The 18454-nt window shown below is 40.2% G+C and overlaps 1 protein-coding gene across 5 annotated transcripts in view; it reads right to left on the reverse strand.

The window, feature by feature from the left end:
- LOC127446925 (semaphorin-5B-like) overlaps positions 1-18454 on the reverse strand; it is a 258511-nt gene that overhangs the window by 71281 nt on the left and 168776 nt on the right. For all 5 annotated transcript variants that reach the window (XM_051708262.1, XM_051708261.1, XM_051708258.1 and 2 more), the window contains 3 exons: positions 17097-17195; positions 16532-16745; positions 3036-3321 (listed from right to left, as the gene is read on the reverse strand). In XM_051708262.1, coding sequence (XP_051564222.1) covers positions 3036-3321; positions 16532-16745; positions 17097-17195 — 599 coding nt within the window. The remainder of the gene's footprint in view (positions 1-3035; positions 3322-16531; positions 16746-17096; positions 17196-18454) is intronic.

Consider the following 18454-nt stretch of genomic DNA (forward strand, 5'->3'; position numbering starts at 1 on the left):
TGTTCTGATTGCATTACCATATTCTGCTCCTACTGGGGCAGTAAGTGAAAGGGGACAGGAAAAGAGACAAAAAAAGAAACGGATAGAATGAGAGAGAGAGAGAGAGAGAGAGAGATTGAGATAGAGAACGAGAGAGATAAAGAGATAGTGAGAGAGGGAGAAAGGGAAAGAGCAAGAGAAGGTGTGAATTCAAAAAACATTTTTAACAACTAAACTGTCTGAAGAAAATGTGAGTGGTATTTGCCCATGCAGAAATCACTGGTATGATGCCACGGTTTTACATTTACATTTATGCATTTGGCAGACGCTTTTATCCAAAGCGACTTACAGTGTACTTATTACAGGGACAATCCCCCTGGAACAACCTGGAGTTAAGTGCCTTGCTCAAGGACACAATGGTGGTGGCTGTGGGGATTGAACTGGTGGCCTTCTGATTACCAGTTATGTGCTTTAGTCCACTACACCACCACCACAGTTTTGTTTCTAAGGTGTTTTGAGTGGATTTTAAGTGTGTTGCTATTCATTAAATTCATTACTGAGATTGCTTACATGCAAAAATATTAAACTTGGGTTTAGGTGTTTGTTCAGATCTCTAACCTTAAGTGTCAAGCAAAAGTAATTGTGATTCTTGCCTTAGTAGTATGCTGCTTTTTTGCCAAGGCATGCACTTTTGCACTAGCTGTATATTGTACTTTTAAAATGACATTTATTTATTTAGTTGGAACTTTTATGCAAATCAACTTACAAATGAGGGATGCTACAACAAAAGAATTGCTGTGATACAAAGTTGCCAAGTTAGGTGGAAAAAAATATATTAGTTTATTGTTGTGTACTGCATAATGTATTATAAATAAGTTTTAAAACATAATATGCAGTATGAAGTAAATATTGTGAAGTATGCAGTATATAAATATACAATTGAAGTCAGATAGGGACAGAAAGAGATACAGAAAGATTGAGAGAGAGGAAACTACAGTGCTTGATTGCAGTCACAGAGAATGAAGATTTGATCAAAAACATTTTGGTAACACTTTACAATAAGGTTCCATTCGTTAATATTAGTATGCATTAGGAAACAATATATTTTTATATAATTTATTAATCTTTGTTAATGTTAGTTAATAAAAATACTATTGTTCATCATTAGTTCATGTTAATTCATAGTACATTAACTAATGTTAACATACAGCATACTCATATAAACATTCTCTGCCTCTGCTTTTGATACCCCCCTTCAGGTCATTCATTTTTTATATGTGGAGACGTGGAGATGTGTTTTATCCGTTTATAGTCAGACTGAATGCATTTACCATAAAATCCAACAGTAGATGTTGCTATTCAGTAATGCACTACTTGGATGTGATTAGTTTTCTGGACAAATGTATGACTCTAGATTAATTATAATTATTCGATTCACACAGGATAAGGGATGTCTGTAGAGATCCCAGAAATGCATAAACTCATTGCACTTGCAAACGTCACACATAAATAACCCATCAGGAAATGTATAGCTGTGGTGATTAATTATCAAGAAATATTAAACAAACATATGCTGTAGCCTATCTGGGATTATTAGAAGAAGTTGATTGGAATACCTGGAATACCTACGTAAATACAACACAACTGGTGACATTGGTGAGCCTGTAATCCTATATTACACTCTTGAATTAAAGATATGGACAATCGGTTCATATTACTTATTTTTATTATGACCTTCCCGAAAATATGTTCCGAAACGAGAGGCTGCAGTGTCCGAGCAACACTAATACTTGTAACCACTGGCGTTTTATAGAAGGTAAAAAAACGCTGAAATCTTTATTTCAAATCTTTATTTGAAATAAAGATTTAATTTTAAAACTGCAAACAATAACAGATGGCTGATGATCAAATTTGTTATTTGTTATTTGTTAGCTAATGTTAGCTCTGCGCAAAATATTTGGCAGCTTATTCTAATGCCTCCTGTTAATTGTTTAACATAATTTTACAGTTAATAAGACATTAATTTTCAGTGCAGTTAATTGTTTTGATTAAATTAAATTCAGTTCAAATAATTATTTTCTGTGGTTTTAGTCTACAGTTTAAGGATCTGAGACTGATTTTGATATCAATTATTACACCATCATCTAAATTTCTACATTAAAATTTCAATGATGACATTCACACTGATAACCCCCCCTGGTTTTTCAACAAATCGCACCCTGACTATATGTTGAAATCCCCCCCCCAACACACACACACACCACCTTAAACCAGCCTAAGGTGGATTATGCTGGTCTTACCTGGTTTAAAGTGGCCTAGCTGGTCTCCCAGCTTAGTCAAGCTGGAGTTTAGCTGGTCAGCCACCTGGTCTCCATTTCTGACCAGCAGACAAGTCCCAAAAACCCAATCTGGAATACAGCTAACCACCTCTGGATTCCTAAACGAACACTTCCTAAGCACTTATACAGTATACACTCACTGAGAACTTTATTAGAAAGACCTGTATACCTACTTTTCATGTGATTATATAATCAGCCAATCATGTGGCAGCAGTTCAATGCCTAAAATCATGCAGATATGGGTCATGAACTTCAGTTAATGTTCACATCAACCATCAGAATGGGGAAAATGTGATCTCAGTGATTTCAACCGTAGCATGATTGTTGGTGCTAGACGAGCTGATTTGAGTATTTTTGTAACTGCTGATCTCCTAGGATTTTCACGCACAACATGAGTTTACTCAGAATGGTGCCAAAAACAAAAAACATCCAGTGAGCAGCAGTTCTGCGGATGGAAACTTGTTGATGAAAGAGGCCAACGGGGAATGGCCAGACTGGTTCAAGCTGACAGAAATGCTACGGTAACCCAGATAACCATTCTGTACAATTGTAGTGAGCAGAATAGCATCACAGAATGCACAAAACATCGAACCTTGAGGCGGATGGGCTATAACAGCAGAAGACCATGATCATAGTGTTCTTAATAAAGTTCTCAATGAGTGTATAACCACTACACAACAATCACACTGGGATTGTATAAGGTGACTGAAATCTTACACGTTGGTGGTGAAAATGCCATAGATGAGGTCTTGCTCGGGAAGGTGGAAGGTACTCTGCAGCTCATTGTAGTAAAAGGGGATCTCTCCTGAACGTGAGCAGTTGAGCCGGGCCTTGGTAAAGGTGGTCCATGTGTCCTCCAGAAGGAAACGGCCTCCTATGTCATTCTTGCAGACCCGTGCCACCCTTGAGTACACTGTCTTTCCACAGTCATGCTCCACAGCATTTTCTCTCAAGAAGAAGAAGGTAAAAAGACCCATGTCATAAGCCGAGATGAAGTGAGGTTCTGAAGGGAAAAGGAAAACAGGAAAGCATGACTTAAGACCTTGGATAAGCTTTTTGAATGGATCCATCAATGGCAGGGCTCTCAGTAGCAAAAACCATCAAAAAGTTCAAACACCTTAATGTCATGCAATGACATTCAAAATACTGAGGAGAGACATTTTATGTTCAAGCATGAAAATGCCCCTGTGCAAGATCCATAAATAAATGGTTTACGAAGTCTGGTATTGGGAAACTTGACTGGCCTGCACAAAGCTCTGACCTGAACCCCATTGAACACCTTTGGGATGAACTAGAGCGCCAAATGCAAACCAGGCCCCATTGCACAAACCTCACCTCGTGTCTGAATGGGAGCAAGTCCCCACAGCCATGTTCCAACATCTAGGGGAAAGCTGTTATAGCCACAAAAGAAGGGACTAATGCCCATGATTTGGAAATTAAATGTTCAACAAGCACATATTGATAAGGTGTTTGGGTGTACACATACTTCTAGTCAAGTACTGTATGTATATCCATTCGGACTGAAAGAGAAAGCCGTATTTGTATGCAACGTACAAAATTGTTAGGTTCTGAATAAACAAAGTGGTCCCATTGGTCCAGGTGGCATTGGTCTGGATAGCAATATTCAGAGTTAATATTGCACACTTCAAATAATGTCCTTCTCCAAGGCCTGTCAATTCCCCAGCTGAACAACGGCATCCATAAATGCATAGCATACATATTCACCTGTAAATAGACATGGGCAGTTTAAGTGAATTAGATGACAGTTATATTGTGAAGCACAAGAGAGGCATCAATAACCATAACTGCTTTTTGATTCTATTTTAAACACTAATACAAAATCTCACTGGGTACAAACCCAGAAACAAAATCGGCAACACTGAGGAACAAAATGATTCTGTATTCATGTTCAAAACTAGACTGGACTGGAATGGTACAGTTGAAGTCAGAAGTTTGCATACACATATGTTGAAGTCATTAAAACTCCACAGATTTAATATTAGCAAACTATAGTTTTGGCAAGTCATTTAGGACATCTACTTTGTGCATGACACAAGTAATTTTTCCAACAATTGTTTACAGACAGATTGGTTCACTTTTAATTGACTATATCACAATTCCAGTGGGTCAGAAGTTTACATACACTAAGTTAACTGTGCCTTTAAGCAGCTTGGAAAATTCCAGAAAATGATGTCAAGCCTTTAGACAATTAGGCAATTAGCTTCTGATAGGAGATGAACTGAATTGACGGTGTACCTGTGGATGTATTTTAAGGCCTACCTTCAAACTCAGTGCCTCTTTGCTTGACATCATGGGAAAATCTAAAGAAATCAGCCAAGACCTCAGAAAAACATTGTGGACCTCCTCAAGTCTGATTCATCCTTGGGAGAAATTTCCAAATGCCTGAAGGTACCATGTTCATCTGTGCAAACAATAATACGCAAGTTTAAACACCATGGGACCACACAGTCATCATACCGCTCAGGAAGGAGACACATTCTGTCTCCTAGAGATGAACGTAGTTTGGTACAAAAAGTGCAAATCAATCCCAGAACAGTAAAACGAGTCCTATATCGACATAATCTGAAAGGCTGCTCAGCAAGGAAGAAGCCACTGCTCCAAAACTGCCATAAAAATGCCAGACTACAGTTTGCAAGTGCACATGGGGACAAAGATCTTACTTTTTGGAGAAATGTCCTCTGGTCTGAGTAAAACATTTTTTAACTGTTTGGCCATAATGACCATCGTTATGTTTGGAGGGAAAAGGGTGAGGCTCTCTGCTGGGGGTGGCAACATCATGTTGTGGGGGTGCTTTGCTGCAGGAGGGATTGGTGCACATCACAAAATAGATGGAAAATTATGTGGATATATTGAAACAACATCTCAAGACATCAGCCAGGAAGTTAAAGCTCGGTCGCAAAGGGGTCTTCAAAATTGACAATGACGGTCCCCAAGCATACCTCCAAAGTTGTGGCAAAATGGCAAAAAGTCAAGGTATTGGAGTGGCCATCACAAAGCCCTGACCTCAATCCTAGAGAAAACTGAAGGGCAGAACTGAAAAAGCATGTGCGAGCAAGGAGGCCTACAAACCTGAATCAGTTACACCTTTTCTGTCTGGAGGAATGGACCAAAATTCCAGCAACTTATTGTGAGAAGCTTGTGGAAGGTTACCCAAAACATTTGACCCAAGTTAAAGAATTTAAAGGCAATGCTACCAAATACTAACAAAGTGTATGTAAACTTCTGACCCACAAGGAATGTGTTGAAAGAAATAAAAGCTGAAAGAAATAATTCTCCCTACTATTATTCTGACATTTCACATTCTTAAAATAAAAAAGTGATCCTAACTGACCTAAGATGGAATGTTTTCTACGATTAAATGTCAGGAATTGTGAAAAACTGAGTTTAAATGTATTTGGCTAAGGTATACTTCAACTGTATATACCAAATTGCAGTGTGCACATGGCCTAACTGAGTGTGGTCCTCCGAGATTTGATTCTGTGTTCAGATGTGATCACACAGGTGCTTATTGTGATCAAACAATGAATACTTCAGCTTGTAGTTTGCATGAGACATCATAACTGCAGTTCCAGACAGATCAGGGTGAAGACAGTGGTCAGGAAGACACAGTGAATACTAATTCTGATGCCGTGAGTGCAACATTATTTCTCAGGGGCAAATGCATGAATTAATCAAGTCATTTTAAATAAGCAGGATTGGGTTGAGGGAGTGTTTTGGTGTGTTAAGGGACTGGACATGGCAAACAGTATTTTCCTCCTTCCATACTGTAAGTAAATGTTTCCTCCTTTTTCACACCACCACTTCATCAGGGGTCCCTGTGTGTGTGTGTGTGTGTGTGTGTGTGTGTGTGGGGGGGGGGGGGGCTATGTTGGGAATAGAATACTGATTTACTAATTCTGGAATACTGATGGGTGTATCTTCAACTTTGGGAAGATTTATGTTAAATTTATATCAAAACTAACAGTTTTCAACAATCATGCCAATTTATTGGCTGATGCCGCTTAAGCAACGCCCCTAGGGAGCTACATCACAAACTCTGTAAAGGTGCTCACTTCGCGCCATTGAGGAGAAGGGAGTTGAGCAGCAGGACGACCTACGGTTCTCTCTGGTTTCCTTCAGCGTTGAGAATGAGGACGCCATATCTATCATGGCATCGGATTCCGAGGATCTCGCCGGTGGCCAGGCTGAAGCCTTGCCTCCTAGCGGTTGGATTTCCAGACCTTCGGCAACTTATGTGGAATTGCTGGAGGTTATTACATGTGCAGTGGAAAAACTGCACCTGGATCAGCCGGGTGAAGCGCAGGATAGTAAATTGATCTTAGATGACAGTTTTTTAGCGGGCAAGCACGCAGATATGCCTCATAGGCCGCTCCCTTTTTCCCCAGACCTTCTTTGTGAGATTTCGAAGTCCTGGGATCAAACTTATTCGGCCAGGATTATGAATCAATTGGCCTCTGAGTTTTCTAATGTGTGTCAAGCTTCTGACCACAGATATACTTTGTTCCCGGTGATGGAAGAGACGCTGGCTGCCCATCTCTTTCCTTCTTCAGCGACCACATGTAAATCGAGGCCTACTCTTCCTTCGAAGCCATGCAAAGTTACATTGTCCTTGCTGAGCAAGGCCTACCAGGTTTCGGGCCAGGTGGTTTCAACTTTGCACACGCTGGTGGTTTTGCAAGCCTACCAGGCCCATTTTATAAGATATTTAGACGAGGGAGCTGGACTGGATGCTGAGGCTGTCAAAGAACTGCACAAGCTTCTGATTTAGCGCTAAGGGCTACCAAACATATTGCTTGTGCTGTTCGTTGGAATATGGCAGGCCTTGTGGCGGCGGAACGGCATAATGGCTTATGCTCATAGATATTCGTGACAAGGACAAGGCCTTTCTAATGAATGCCCCTGTGTCACATTACAGACTGTTCGGTGCAGCAGTCCAGTTGGTGGTGGAAAAATTCCACGCTGTGAAACAACACACTGCCACGTTCCAGCAGATGCGTCCTCATAGAGTGAGAGAATAGCCCACCGCAGCTCCGGTGTGTTCATGTTCGTTATCTTCGCAACGTCCCACCAGAGAGCCGCATAAGACGCTGGACACGAGTTTTGCACCCCCTCAGAAGGATTAGGGTCCTTATTCATTCCCGCCATCACGTTTGGTGTTTGAATGTTGGACCGGCCCCTTTTAAACGGCCGCCAGGACACCAGAAGCGAGCCTGACAGACTTGCAGTGAACCAATTTGAACCAATTTTCCCAAATAAACATTACCCCCAATGTTCGTACATTTTTCCCCATTCAAAATACCAGGGAAAGGGTTTATTCTGTCAGCGTCTCTGCTGTAAAGGCATCTCAGGGTGCTAATCTTTTATGCTTGAGTACAATAAAGGCAAAAACATCACCAAATTCCCTTCAACAAGCCTCAGTAGAAGAGGAGTGAAGGCATCCCTCTGTTATGCCACTGGTTTTGGCATAAGCAAAGTGCACCATCTAGTGGTTACAGGTCACGCTACAAGCAAAAGCCATGCATTAATCCCTCTGTCTGCCCGTCTGTCAGCTTGGCAGCAGCTGAAGGGCATTTCGAACTGGGTACTTCAAATATAAATAAAAAATGATAAAGCATGGTTATGTAATTCAATTCAGGCAAACTCCGCCGGTGTTCAACTCTGGGGGTAGTTCCGACAGACATTTCTGTTTGAGAAGCCCCGTTTTTGATTTGGGAAATTTATTTTCTCGTACAAAAAAGGGCAGCGGACGATTCCCCCTTCTCAGAGAGAGTGCGGTTTTTACAGCCGTTATTTTCTGGTCCCGAAAAAAGATGCGGCTTGCGTCCCTTTCTGGATTTGAGACGTTTGAATTCCAAACTAATGAAATGTCAATTCAGAATGCTGACGCTGAAGCAAATAATGTCACAAGTGCATCCAGGGGACTGGTTTGTGACAACAGATTTGAAGGACGCTTATTTCCATATTCAGATTGCACCGAAGCACAGGTGCTTTCTCAGATTCGCTTTCAGGGGCAAAGCATATCAATTTTACGTCCTTCCATTCGGAGTTGCTCTGGCACCACACACTTTCACAAAATGCATGAATGCCCCTGAGGCTTCAGGGATTCCGCGTTTTGAATTATCTCAATGATTGGTTGGTGCTTGCCCACTCAGAGACTTTGGCTGTCCAACATCAATATGTCAATCTCAGCCATCTGAGCAATCCTGGGCTGTGTGCAAACCTAGACAAGAGTTTCCAGTTACCAAGGCAACAGACTCTGTTTCTAGGAGTGGTGCTAAATTTGCGGGCGATGCAGGCGTTCTGTCATTCCGCGATGTCTAGCGATGTTCAGAGTAGGACGCGTTCTCCCTGCGAGAACATTTCATAGGCTTTTGGGGCTCATGATCCGCTGTCATTCCCCTGGGCATGTTGCATGCGAGACCTTTTCAGTGCTGGATGAACTCCACATAGGGACTTCAACCACTGACGCAGTCTCTTCAAAGTGACGCGTGGGTGCTACCGAAAACTGTTACCATGGAAACAGTTTGGGGCACTGTATACGAGGGTCATCCAGCCGAAATACTGGCACATAAACTGTCTGGAGATGTTCATGGTGCTGCTAGCATTAAAAGTTTTCCTCCCGGAGATTCAGGGCAGCCATGTCCTTATCCATTCGGACAGCAGGACGGTGGTGTCCTATATCAATCTCCTGTCCAGATAGGGCTTGATGCCCGGAGAGTGGACATTACATCCTCAGATTATGGAACAAATCTAGAGAAGGTTCGGCAGAGCGGAAGTGGGTCTATTCGCCTCGAGCAAAACGTCACACTGTCACATCTGCTTCTCCCTCTCCCCCGGCACCAATGGGCATTGATGCGTTGGCACATTAGTGGCTGACAACGCGTCTTTAAACGTTTCCACTAAACAGTCTGGTACATGCAGTTCTGCAGAGAGTTCGGGAGGATCGGGTTCGGCTTCTGTTAGTGGTGCCGCTTTGGCCATCTCAAGTATGGTTTTCAACTCTGGTCTCTCTCCTGGAGGATGTGCCTTGAGAGACTCCAGTTAGAACAGACATGTTGTCTCAGGCTCGGGGCAGCATTTGGCACCCCCAGCCAGACTTATGGAAATTATAGGTATGGCCCCTCAACGGGAAACTCTTTTGAATGATGGGTTATCCCCTGCTGTGGTTGATACCATTCTGAATGCTTGCACTCCATCAATTAGGAAGCTTTATATGTTCAAGTGGCATATTTTTGCTTCTTGGTGTACAGCGCGAAGTGAAGATCCAGTTCACTGCCCTGTCTGTACAGTGCTGGATTTTTTACAAGCGTTTTGGGGCCGAGGTTGCCCCGGCAATGCTTAAAGTCTATGTTGCTGCTATACCGGCTGAGCATGCGCTTATCAATGGAGTCTCTGACAGTAGACATTCTCTTGTCTCTCATTTTATTTGTATTATTAGTTTTATTTACGTCCCATCTGTGTTCCTTTATGGGATTTATCTGTTGTTTTGGAGGCGTTCTCAGGTGCTCCGTTTGAGCCCTTGGCAACATTCACTGATATGTTTCTGACTCTTAAAATGGCACTGCTGGTGGCATTGGCATTGTTTAAAAGGGTTAGGGATTTGCATGCCCTGTCGGTTAATCCCTTATGGATAGATTTTGTGCCAGGGTGTTCAAGTGTGGTGTTAAGACCTCGTTTGGGTTATTTGCCCAAAGTCGTTTCTACATCATTTAGCTCGCAGACTATTAATTTTCAGGTTTTCCATCCTCTCCCATTTGAGTCGGAGGAGCATGAAAGATTGCATTGCCCAGTTCGGGCGCTGTAAGTTTATGTTGACCGTACTAGCCAGTGGCATAAGTCAGAGCAGTTGTTTGTGTGCTTTGGTGGCCACAACAGGGGTGTTTTGGTGTCCAAGCAAAGACTGTCTCATTGGCTAGTTGATGCAATTTCAAGTGCTTGCGAAGCACGCGGATTACCTTCGCCTTTGGGTATTTGAGCTCATTCTATGAGGAGCATGGCATCCTCATGGGCTTTGGCTAGAGGTGCATCCTTGGAGGACATTTGTATGGTGGCTGGATATATATTCATTTATTCATTATATGTTTTTTAAAAAGTCGACAAAAGTTTTAGTGAAGAGCAACTTGAATTATTAGACAAGTGATTTTTGAAGAAAGCCAAGAAAAATCAAGGTAAATATAACTTGTGGGCAGAATATTTTTATTGGGCATCATTATTAGATGTAATCTTGCCAAATGTGTTTAGGACACATAAAATGTTAGCTATTAAATTAGCCTTAGACAGTGGCGTAACTACAGGCAGTGCTGGAGGTGCAGCCCAACTGAATTTACATTATTTTTAGAAAAAATGACAAAAATGACATAAGTCTCCTGTGGTGCATGTACATACCAGGGGCGGAGCTACGGGTGGGCCTGGGTAGGCCTAGGCCCACCCAGATTGACAGCTTGCCCACCCAGTCAGATCATGAAAATAATTATTTTTATAATGCATATTTTTATAATACATATTTTACTTTTAAATGCGTTCATAATTTTTTTTATGTGATTTTTTATTTTATTAGAATTGTATCCTATTATTCATAATAGGTGATTCAGTACTTCCTACCCAGGCCCACCCGTAGCTCGGCCCATCAGCTTAACTGCAATTACGTTCAGTCAATCATGCCAATTCTGTCTGAGTTCCATTTAGGTTCACAGCTCCCTTGATGGTAATGCTCTGTAGCAACTCTAGTTATGGCTAAACAACTATCTATGACCCGGTTTAAAAAAAAAAACACGTCTAGACCAAGACTTGTGCAAAGAAAATGATGAATTGCAGGATCATGAGTCATCTGGGAATGAAGGTGAAAAGGGAAGAGAAACAGCCTTAACTTCCCAAGAATGTTGTGCTACAGCTAACGTTGTACATGTTCTACCCATGGAGGAACCGGCTTCTGAAGATCTTAGCTGTGGGCCTTCAGATCTGTCAGGTGTAGAGGAACCAGCGACTCAACCAGTGCTGGCAACATTCCCAAATACTATAATAGATGGAAAATCGCGCTCCTTCAATGGTAATTGGAACGAAAAGTTCAAATGGATTGAATATAGTAAAGCAAGAGATGCAATTTTTTGTAAACCATGTAGACATTTCCCTGAGGTGCATATAGAGTTTACTTTCATATGCCTCCAACAGTCCTGCAACAAACATGAATCAAGCAAGCCACATGCAACTGCGCTTAGTAAATTGTATGCTTACAGGGAAAGCCATGGAGTGGAAAGCCATGGGACTGTGTTAAATCAACTGCACAGTGATGCAGTTTCATTTGTAGAGCGAAACCGCCAACACGTTAAAGTTGTGTTAGACATTGTTATGTTGTGTGCTAAGCTGGACATTCCACTAAGAGGGCACAGGGAAACGGAAGACGCACTCAATAAAGGGAATTTCTTGGAGCTTTTCAAGTTCATATCAAAGTATGATCCAGCAATTGAAAATCGACTAAAGGAGCTTCCATGAAATGTCACACTTATGAGCCACCACATTCAAGACGAGCTGCTTGAGACTGCAGCCTCACTGCTGCTTCAGAAAATAAAGACTGAACTGCATGAACAACCCTCATATTATACAATACTTGCAGATGAGTATAAAGATCAATCCAAATGTGAACTAGTTGCTGTATGTGTCCGGTTCATTTATCACGGCGTAATTAAAGAATGGCGATATAGGCTTTGTTGAAGCAGATATGTCTGCCCAAGGAATTTCGCAGAGGATCCTTGAAGTTATTGAACCACTTGGGCTGGATCCTTCTCTCTGTGTTGGGTTATGTTTGGATGGTGCATCGGTTATGTCAGGGCACAGAAGAGGTTTTCAATTTCTCCTGAAAGAAACATTTCCAAAAGCTGTGTATGTGCACTGCATTTCCCACCGGCTCAATTTGGTGCTTTGCACTGCTGCCAGAGTGTCTGGGCATGTGAGCACTTTTTTTGACAATGTGATCATATAAATAATTTCTTCATCGGGGCTCAAAGACATGCTAGGTTCATGACACTACCGAAGGAGATGAATCCAACCCATCAATGCATGGATTTGGAAAGCTCGTGCGAGTCAAGATGGAGCTCAAAATCAGGGTCTGTGCATAAACTCTTACATTTTCTAGAGGCACTGGCTGAATACGCCAAATCAAGTGGTCAAATTAAAATAGATGCAGAACGGCTGTTACAACAGATACAAACGAAGAAATTCCTGTTCCTTCTTGTTACATTTCGCAAACTGTTCGAAAGCAGCGATTTTGCAACGAAGGGGTTGCAGAGTTCAACACTGTGTGTAACTGACTGTATCTCTTTGATTGAAACACTTAAAGCTACTTATGCAATTTTCAAGGATGATTCAGATGGTAACTTTGACAAAGTGCTCAGATTAACGGAGGAATTAATGGACAAGCATGACATAGCTAACTGGGCGTCACTTCTTCTTGTGCGCGCAAGCTGTCTGCTAAATTTCATGAGTCTGTCATCACCACAACATTGGGTAAAATGTCCGCTGTCAAAAGCAATGATGATTTAAGGGTAATGAGGAACTGCATACTTGACAGGCAAATAGCAGAGTTAAACTGTCGATTTAAAGATGATACATATGGGAGTATGCAAGCTTCGGCTTCTTTTTAGTGGGATTCGCCACTTTTGGCATGAAAGAACTGTTGAAAGCCCCATGTGATTTGTATGGCATTGACATCTGTGATGTTGAATACACAGTTTTACCCGACACATCAGATGCAAAATTGATACAGAGAACGGAAAATTCCCCTCAATGATTGAAGTACTTGATAGCTGCCCTGCTGACATTTTCCCCAATATTAACAGCTTGTTAAGGGCAACAATAACACTACCCATGACGTCCTGCAGTGTTGAGAGGCTTTTCTCTGTAATAAACCGGATCAAGACTCGCTTGAGATCATCAATGTTAACAGGACAGCTTAACAACTTGACACTCCTGTTGTTTCAAAGAGAGCTAACTGACACTTTGGATTACGACGACATTATCAACCTCTTCAATTCAAAACCCAGATGACTCCGACTTGTTTAGAACAGATATCAGCCATACAAGGTAAGCCAATATGGTTTATTTATTTTGTTAGTCTGGCCCGCCGTGGCATGATTATAATAAATTGCAATATCTATGAGTGGGAAATCTCTGGACTGTGACATTCTGTATACCGTAGTTGGTTGTCAAACTATCAATAGTGATCAAAAGACATTATATAGGGTTATGCGTTATCGTTTTTCTTTTTTTTTTGTAATAATTTATTAATTTATTATTATTATTATTATTATTATTATTATAGAAAATACAAGAAAATGTGCGATGATGAGATTTATTCAGGCCTACCCAAACTTTAACAGCCCCACCCACCCACCACCTTCTGCATCCACCACTGGTACATACATGGTTGGACATTGTTAGCAGAAAAATTAAAACAATAAAGACAGTTTAAAGATTTTACTTTAGGTCCACAGTGCTAAAAGTGCTTGAAGTTGAAGAAACACACATTCACTGTATACTGCCTGGTATTTTATACAAACAGAAAATAAACATTTGTACATTTTTTATTACATTTTGTGCAGTCTGAGTAAACAATGAGTCAAAATAGAGATGTTAAAAATTATTGAAATATTACTTTCAGTTCAATAATCACACTGGAAAGGGAAGGTCCGCAGTGGGATCCAGTGTTCAATTTAGTGTGCTCTGTTGTATATAGCACATTTTGGTAAATATAGATGGCCATCTGGATACTCTATGCATACAAACAAATAGGTAGTAGTAAGGTACTATGTTATTCCAAACATAGCCTGTGTGTGTGTGTGTGTGTTTTTATGTGCTTGCCGCAGTGTGGGGAAAGGACTAAGCTGGGAAGTGAATTAAGAGTACCAATAAGCACCAGAGGAGAAAGGCATGTGCTAATAGCCAAACCACTGACAATGATGACAGTTTTCTTTGAAACAAAGTTGTGCTAAAACAATATCATACCTCATTTTGGGTTCAACCCAACACAAGCACAGTGTAAAAAACATTTAGTCAGCACCTGGCGTGACCGGTACAATAAGAGTCTAGATGGATTCGATTTTGCACCCCTGAGGTACATGATGACGTTTTCGCTGATCCCCCACTCGAGCTGCCTCAAGACTAGAAATACTGTATGTTTTTAATTCACACTTTATCTCCATAGAGTCTGCCTCTCTCTGCATCCCGCTAACACAAGTGATTTGGTTAGTTCTTTTATTTTTGGCCAAGCCAAAAGAAGGCATATTTCAGTTCAATAAAAGTTTAGCTTAATCAACAGTATTTGTAGCATAATGTTGATTATCACAAAACATAATTTGTAATATTGAATATAACTCTACTCAGATAAGGTTAGTTAGCGATTTTATTACATTAAAATTATGTTAACATGTATAATGTTTACATCTTGTGGTTATACTTTTGAAACTGTGTATGTTTTAATGTTTATGAACTGGCCCCATTCACTTCCATTGTAAGTCCCTTATTGTATCTGCAATCTTTGCATCTTCTTTTTTTAATAAATGAGGCATGAGTCAAAATTATTTTTGTGGTTATCAGCATTATGCCACAAATGCTGTCAACTGAGTTTAACTTGTATTGAACTTGTATTGAAATTATTTTAAGAGAGAAAGTGTTCAGTTAGGAATTATGAAAATTGGGTGCAGGAAAAGTGTAATCAAGCTTGAAATCATGATTGCCAGGTAGACTTACAGTTTTATAGATTTATTCTGAAAAAGGAGTTAAATTTTGGTCTGTTTTCACCCAAAACCAATGGATCGCTTCAGAAGACATGGGTAAACCCACTGCAGTTTTATGGATTACTTTCATGATGCCTTTGTGTGCTTTTTGGAGCTTCAAAAAGCACACAAAGGCATCATGAAACCCCCCCCAGAGGTACTAACTGTGCACTCCGCCAGTGTGGCATGAAGCATCACAGCTACAATTTTACCCTCTCTCTGCCATGAGGAACAATTACATTGCTAGACCAACCATAAGTTGGTCTGCTCCATCCAACCACCATAACCTCTCTCTAGTTCCACAACCCCTTCACTTTTCTTCACTTTTCTCACCATCTTAATTACTCCCCAACACCTCAGTAGAGCCTTTATGAATTACAAGTCTGACTCCAGATGTTTCTTAATCTTTTTGTATTGATGTCAGGATTAATATTTAACAGGAAAAGGTGCAGTGTCAGCAGCTGGGAGATTAATGACACCTTTTGACTATGTTTCACTTGAGTCTGCGTGTTTGGCTAGATTTTTCCTTGACAAACTGGGATTAAACATCTGTCGTAAACATGGTATTTGTGATTACGAAGGTGTTGCCATGCTGTTCCCACTTTTTGCTGAAGGACAATCTCAGACAGATAAAGAAGTCCTCATCTTTTTCTTATCCATAACACTCAGGGTAGATACCATGTAGGAACTTAAGTCACATGCACCAAGGTGAAAACAAATAGGAAAACACTTGCAGAATACAATAAACACAGGAGTGGTCCCAGAATACCATGGTAGTGACTCAAGTGTTTTTGCTAAGAGGTTGCTTAGCAATAAAAAATATTAGAGCTCTCAGTTATGGTTCATTTATGTACGGTATATTTTTTTTTTCTTAGATAATTCTTCTAAAGTTCAAAAAGAGTATAAAGCTCTAAAATGAATGTGGATAGTACACTGTAAATCAGATCATTTAGCCTTGGAATTTGATGAGACATTTGAGTTCATATTGAAATCTACGATTTTTTATCACAGACATTGATATCTTGGCAGATCTGAGCAGCACAATCTGTGACATTATTGACATCTCTTCTGAAACTCTGGAGGAGACATTACTAGGGCTTTTTCTCAGATAATAATCTAAAAAGCATGAGACTTTAGCAAAAGTCTCCACTTGTTCTCCATTTACACTTATTGCTGTCTAGGAGAAACAACTAGGGATATTAAAGAGATCTCATTTGTGATTTGTCTTTCCTATTCGGAGTGCTGTTAGCACATAAAATTCAATAAAGTCTCATCATCAGTTTTCATGTAAAAAAAAAAAAAAAAGACAAACATTCAGAGATTATATTCAAATTAATAGGACATAGTGCTGCAAGAGAAATATTAAAACGTTCAAAACGATCTCGGAAATATAAAAAAATCAGACATGAGATGACATTTAGGTACCATTAAGCCATTTGGAGTTATACTGGGCAGTCCGCAAAGGGGGCATTCCTCCTAGGCTGCGGTAGATGACAGGGTCCCGACCAGAGAAATCGATGACCGTGGCGGCATACAGCTCTCCCCTTTCTGTCACCACAGCGGTCGAGTTATGACGTGGGTCATATGGGCAGCGGGCCACTCCGTTCACCCTCTCCAAAACTCTGCTCACGTTCCCTGCCTGAGAGAGTAAGTAAGAATCACACACATCTTTAGGGGATAGTTCTTAAAAAAAATTATATTCTGTCATCATTTACTCACCCTCAAGTTGTTCCAAACCCATATGACTTTCTTAAGAGGAACACAAATGGTATGTTAGGCATAATTACAGCCTCAGTCACCATTTACTTTCATTGCATATTTTTCCGGTTTCCCCTACATCCAAACTTTCTTCCAAACATGGTGATAAATAAATGACAGAATTTAACTTTTTGGATGAACTATCCCTTTAATAGTAAAAATTTTCAATGATAATGCTAAGCATATTTTCATTCAGTCCTGTGAATAGTAGTTACATACACTAGATGCCTACCTCTCTGATGATGCAAAGAGGCTGGAAGGCATTGGTACCACAGGTGATCACCTCTGTCTTGTTGACAAGCAACACTCGGATGTAGTTTTGACACTCCACCTGGAGTAGGAGATACACCTGTCAGTATGACAGCATTGAATGTGTTCGGAATACTGGCATACTACTTACAGCTTACTGCACAGGATACAATGTGTACTGTAAACTTTAAAAAAATAGAATGTGAAGAAGTAAGCAACACAAAACATTTCAAACAGTAGCATTCTACAGTATATTGTTGTCACATAACCTCACTATCTTGCATGTTGAATTCAGCAATTGTGGTGTTTTTAGCATTTTGTCAGTTTGCATTTTTATGGGCTTAAATACAAATCCTTTAAGAATCAAATAGGGTCCTAAAAAAACTGAAAAACTTCAGTTAATTTAGTAGGATCTCATTTCATTCTAAGGCCATGTCCACAAGAATAGATCTTCGATTGAGTCTCATTGACAATCTCATGGAACGGCGTTCTCCTCCACCGAAAACTGAGAATTTTGACCATGCTCTCTAGTACTGCATACTTTGGAAAACGAGTATTCAACCAAAAAGGTATTAGTGTGTAATTCTTGTTTGATTCTATTAGGATTGCTTCCAAATTATGGTAGAAATTCCTTTAACAATCCTCAAGAATTCTATTACAAGGGATAATATTATTCCATTCTGAATCCGAACAAAACCATTGTTTCCCATAGGTGCACTTATGGCCCACCAAAAAGTGATATGCCTGCAGCTTTCATTTGTGCTATTACAAACCAAACGTATTCCCTCCTGTGACCAGATCTGTTCATCAGGGAAGTTGCCCGTCAATCCCCTATATAACTCACCCTCATGCCATCCCTCATGTATGGCTTTCTTTCTTCTACAGAACACAAATTAAGGTTTTTAGAAGAAAATCTCAGCTCTGTAGGTCCATACAATGAATGTGAAGTGAATGGTGACCAGAACTTTTAAGGTCTAAAAAGCACATAAAGTCATCATAAAAGTAATGCATAAGACTCCAGTAGTTAAATCCATGTCTTCAGAAGCGATAAGTGTGGGTGTGAAACAGATCAATATTTAAGTCCTTTTTACTATAAATTCTCCTCCCTGCCCAGTAGGTGGTGATATGCACAAAGAATGTGAATCGCCAACAACAAAAGAAGAAGAATGTGAAAGTGAAAGTTGAGATTTATAGTTAAAATATATATAGTTAAATATTAATCTCACAGTCATTAGTCACCCACACCCAGTGTTAATTACTTACATAATGTTAATTACAGTTTTTTGTTTTAGTCATAGTTTTAGTCTTTTGACAAAAATGTCCTTTAAAATTAGACAATAT

The sequence above is a fragment of the Myxocyprinus asiaticus genome, chromosome 10, assembly GCF_019703515.2.
Source record: "Myxocyprinus asiaticus isolate MX2 ecotype Aquarium Trade chromosome 10, UBuf_Myxa_2, whole genome shotgun sequence".
NCBI classification, from domain to species: Eukaryota; Metazoa; Chordata; class Actinopteri; order Cypriniformes; family Catostomidae; genus Myxocyprinus; species Myxocyprinus asiaticus.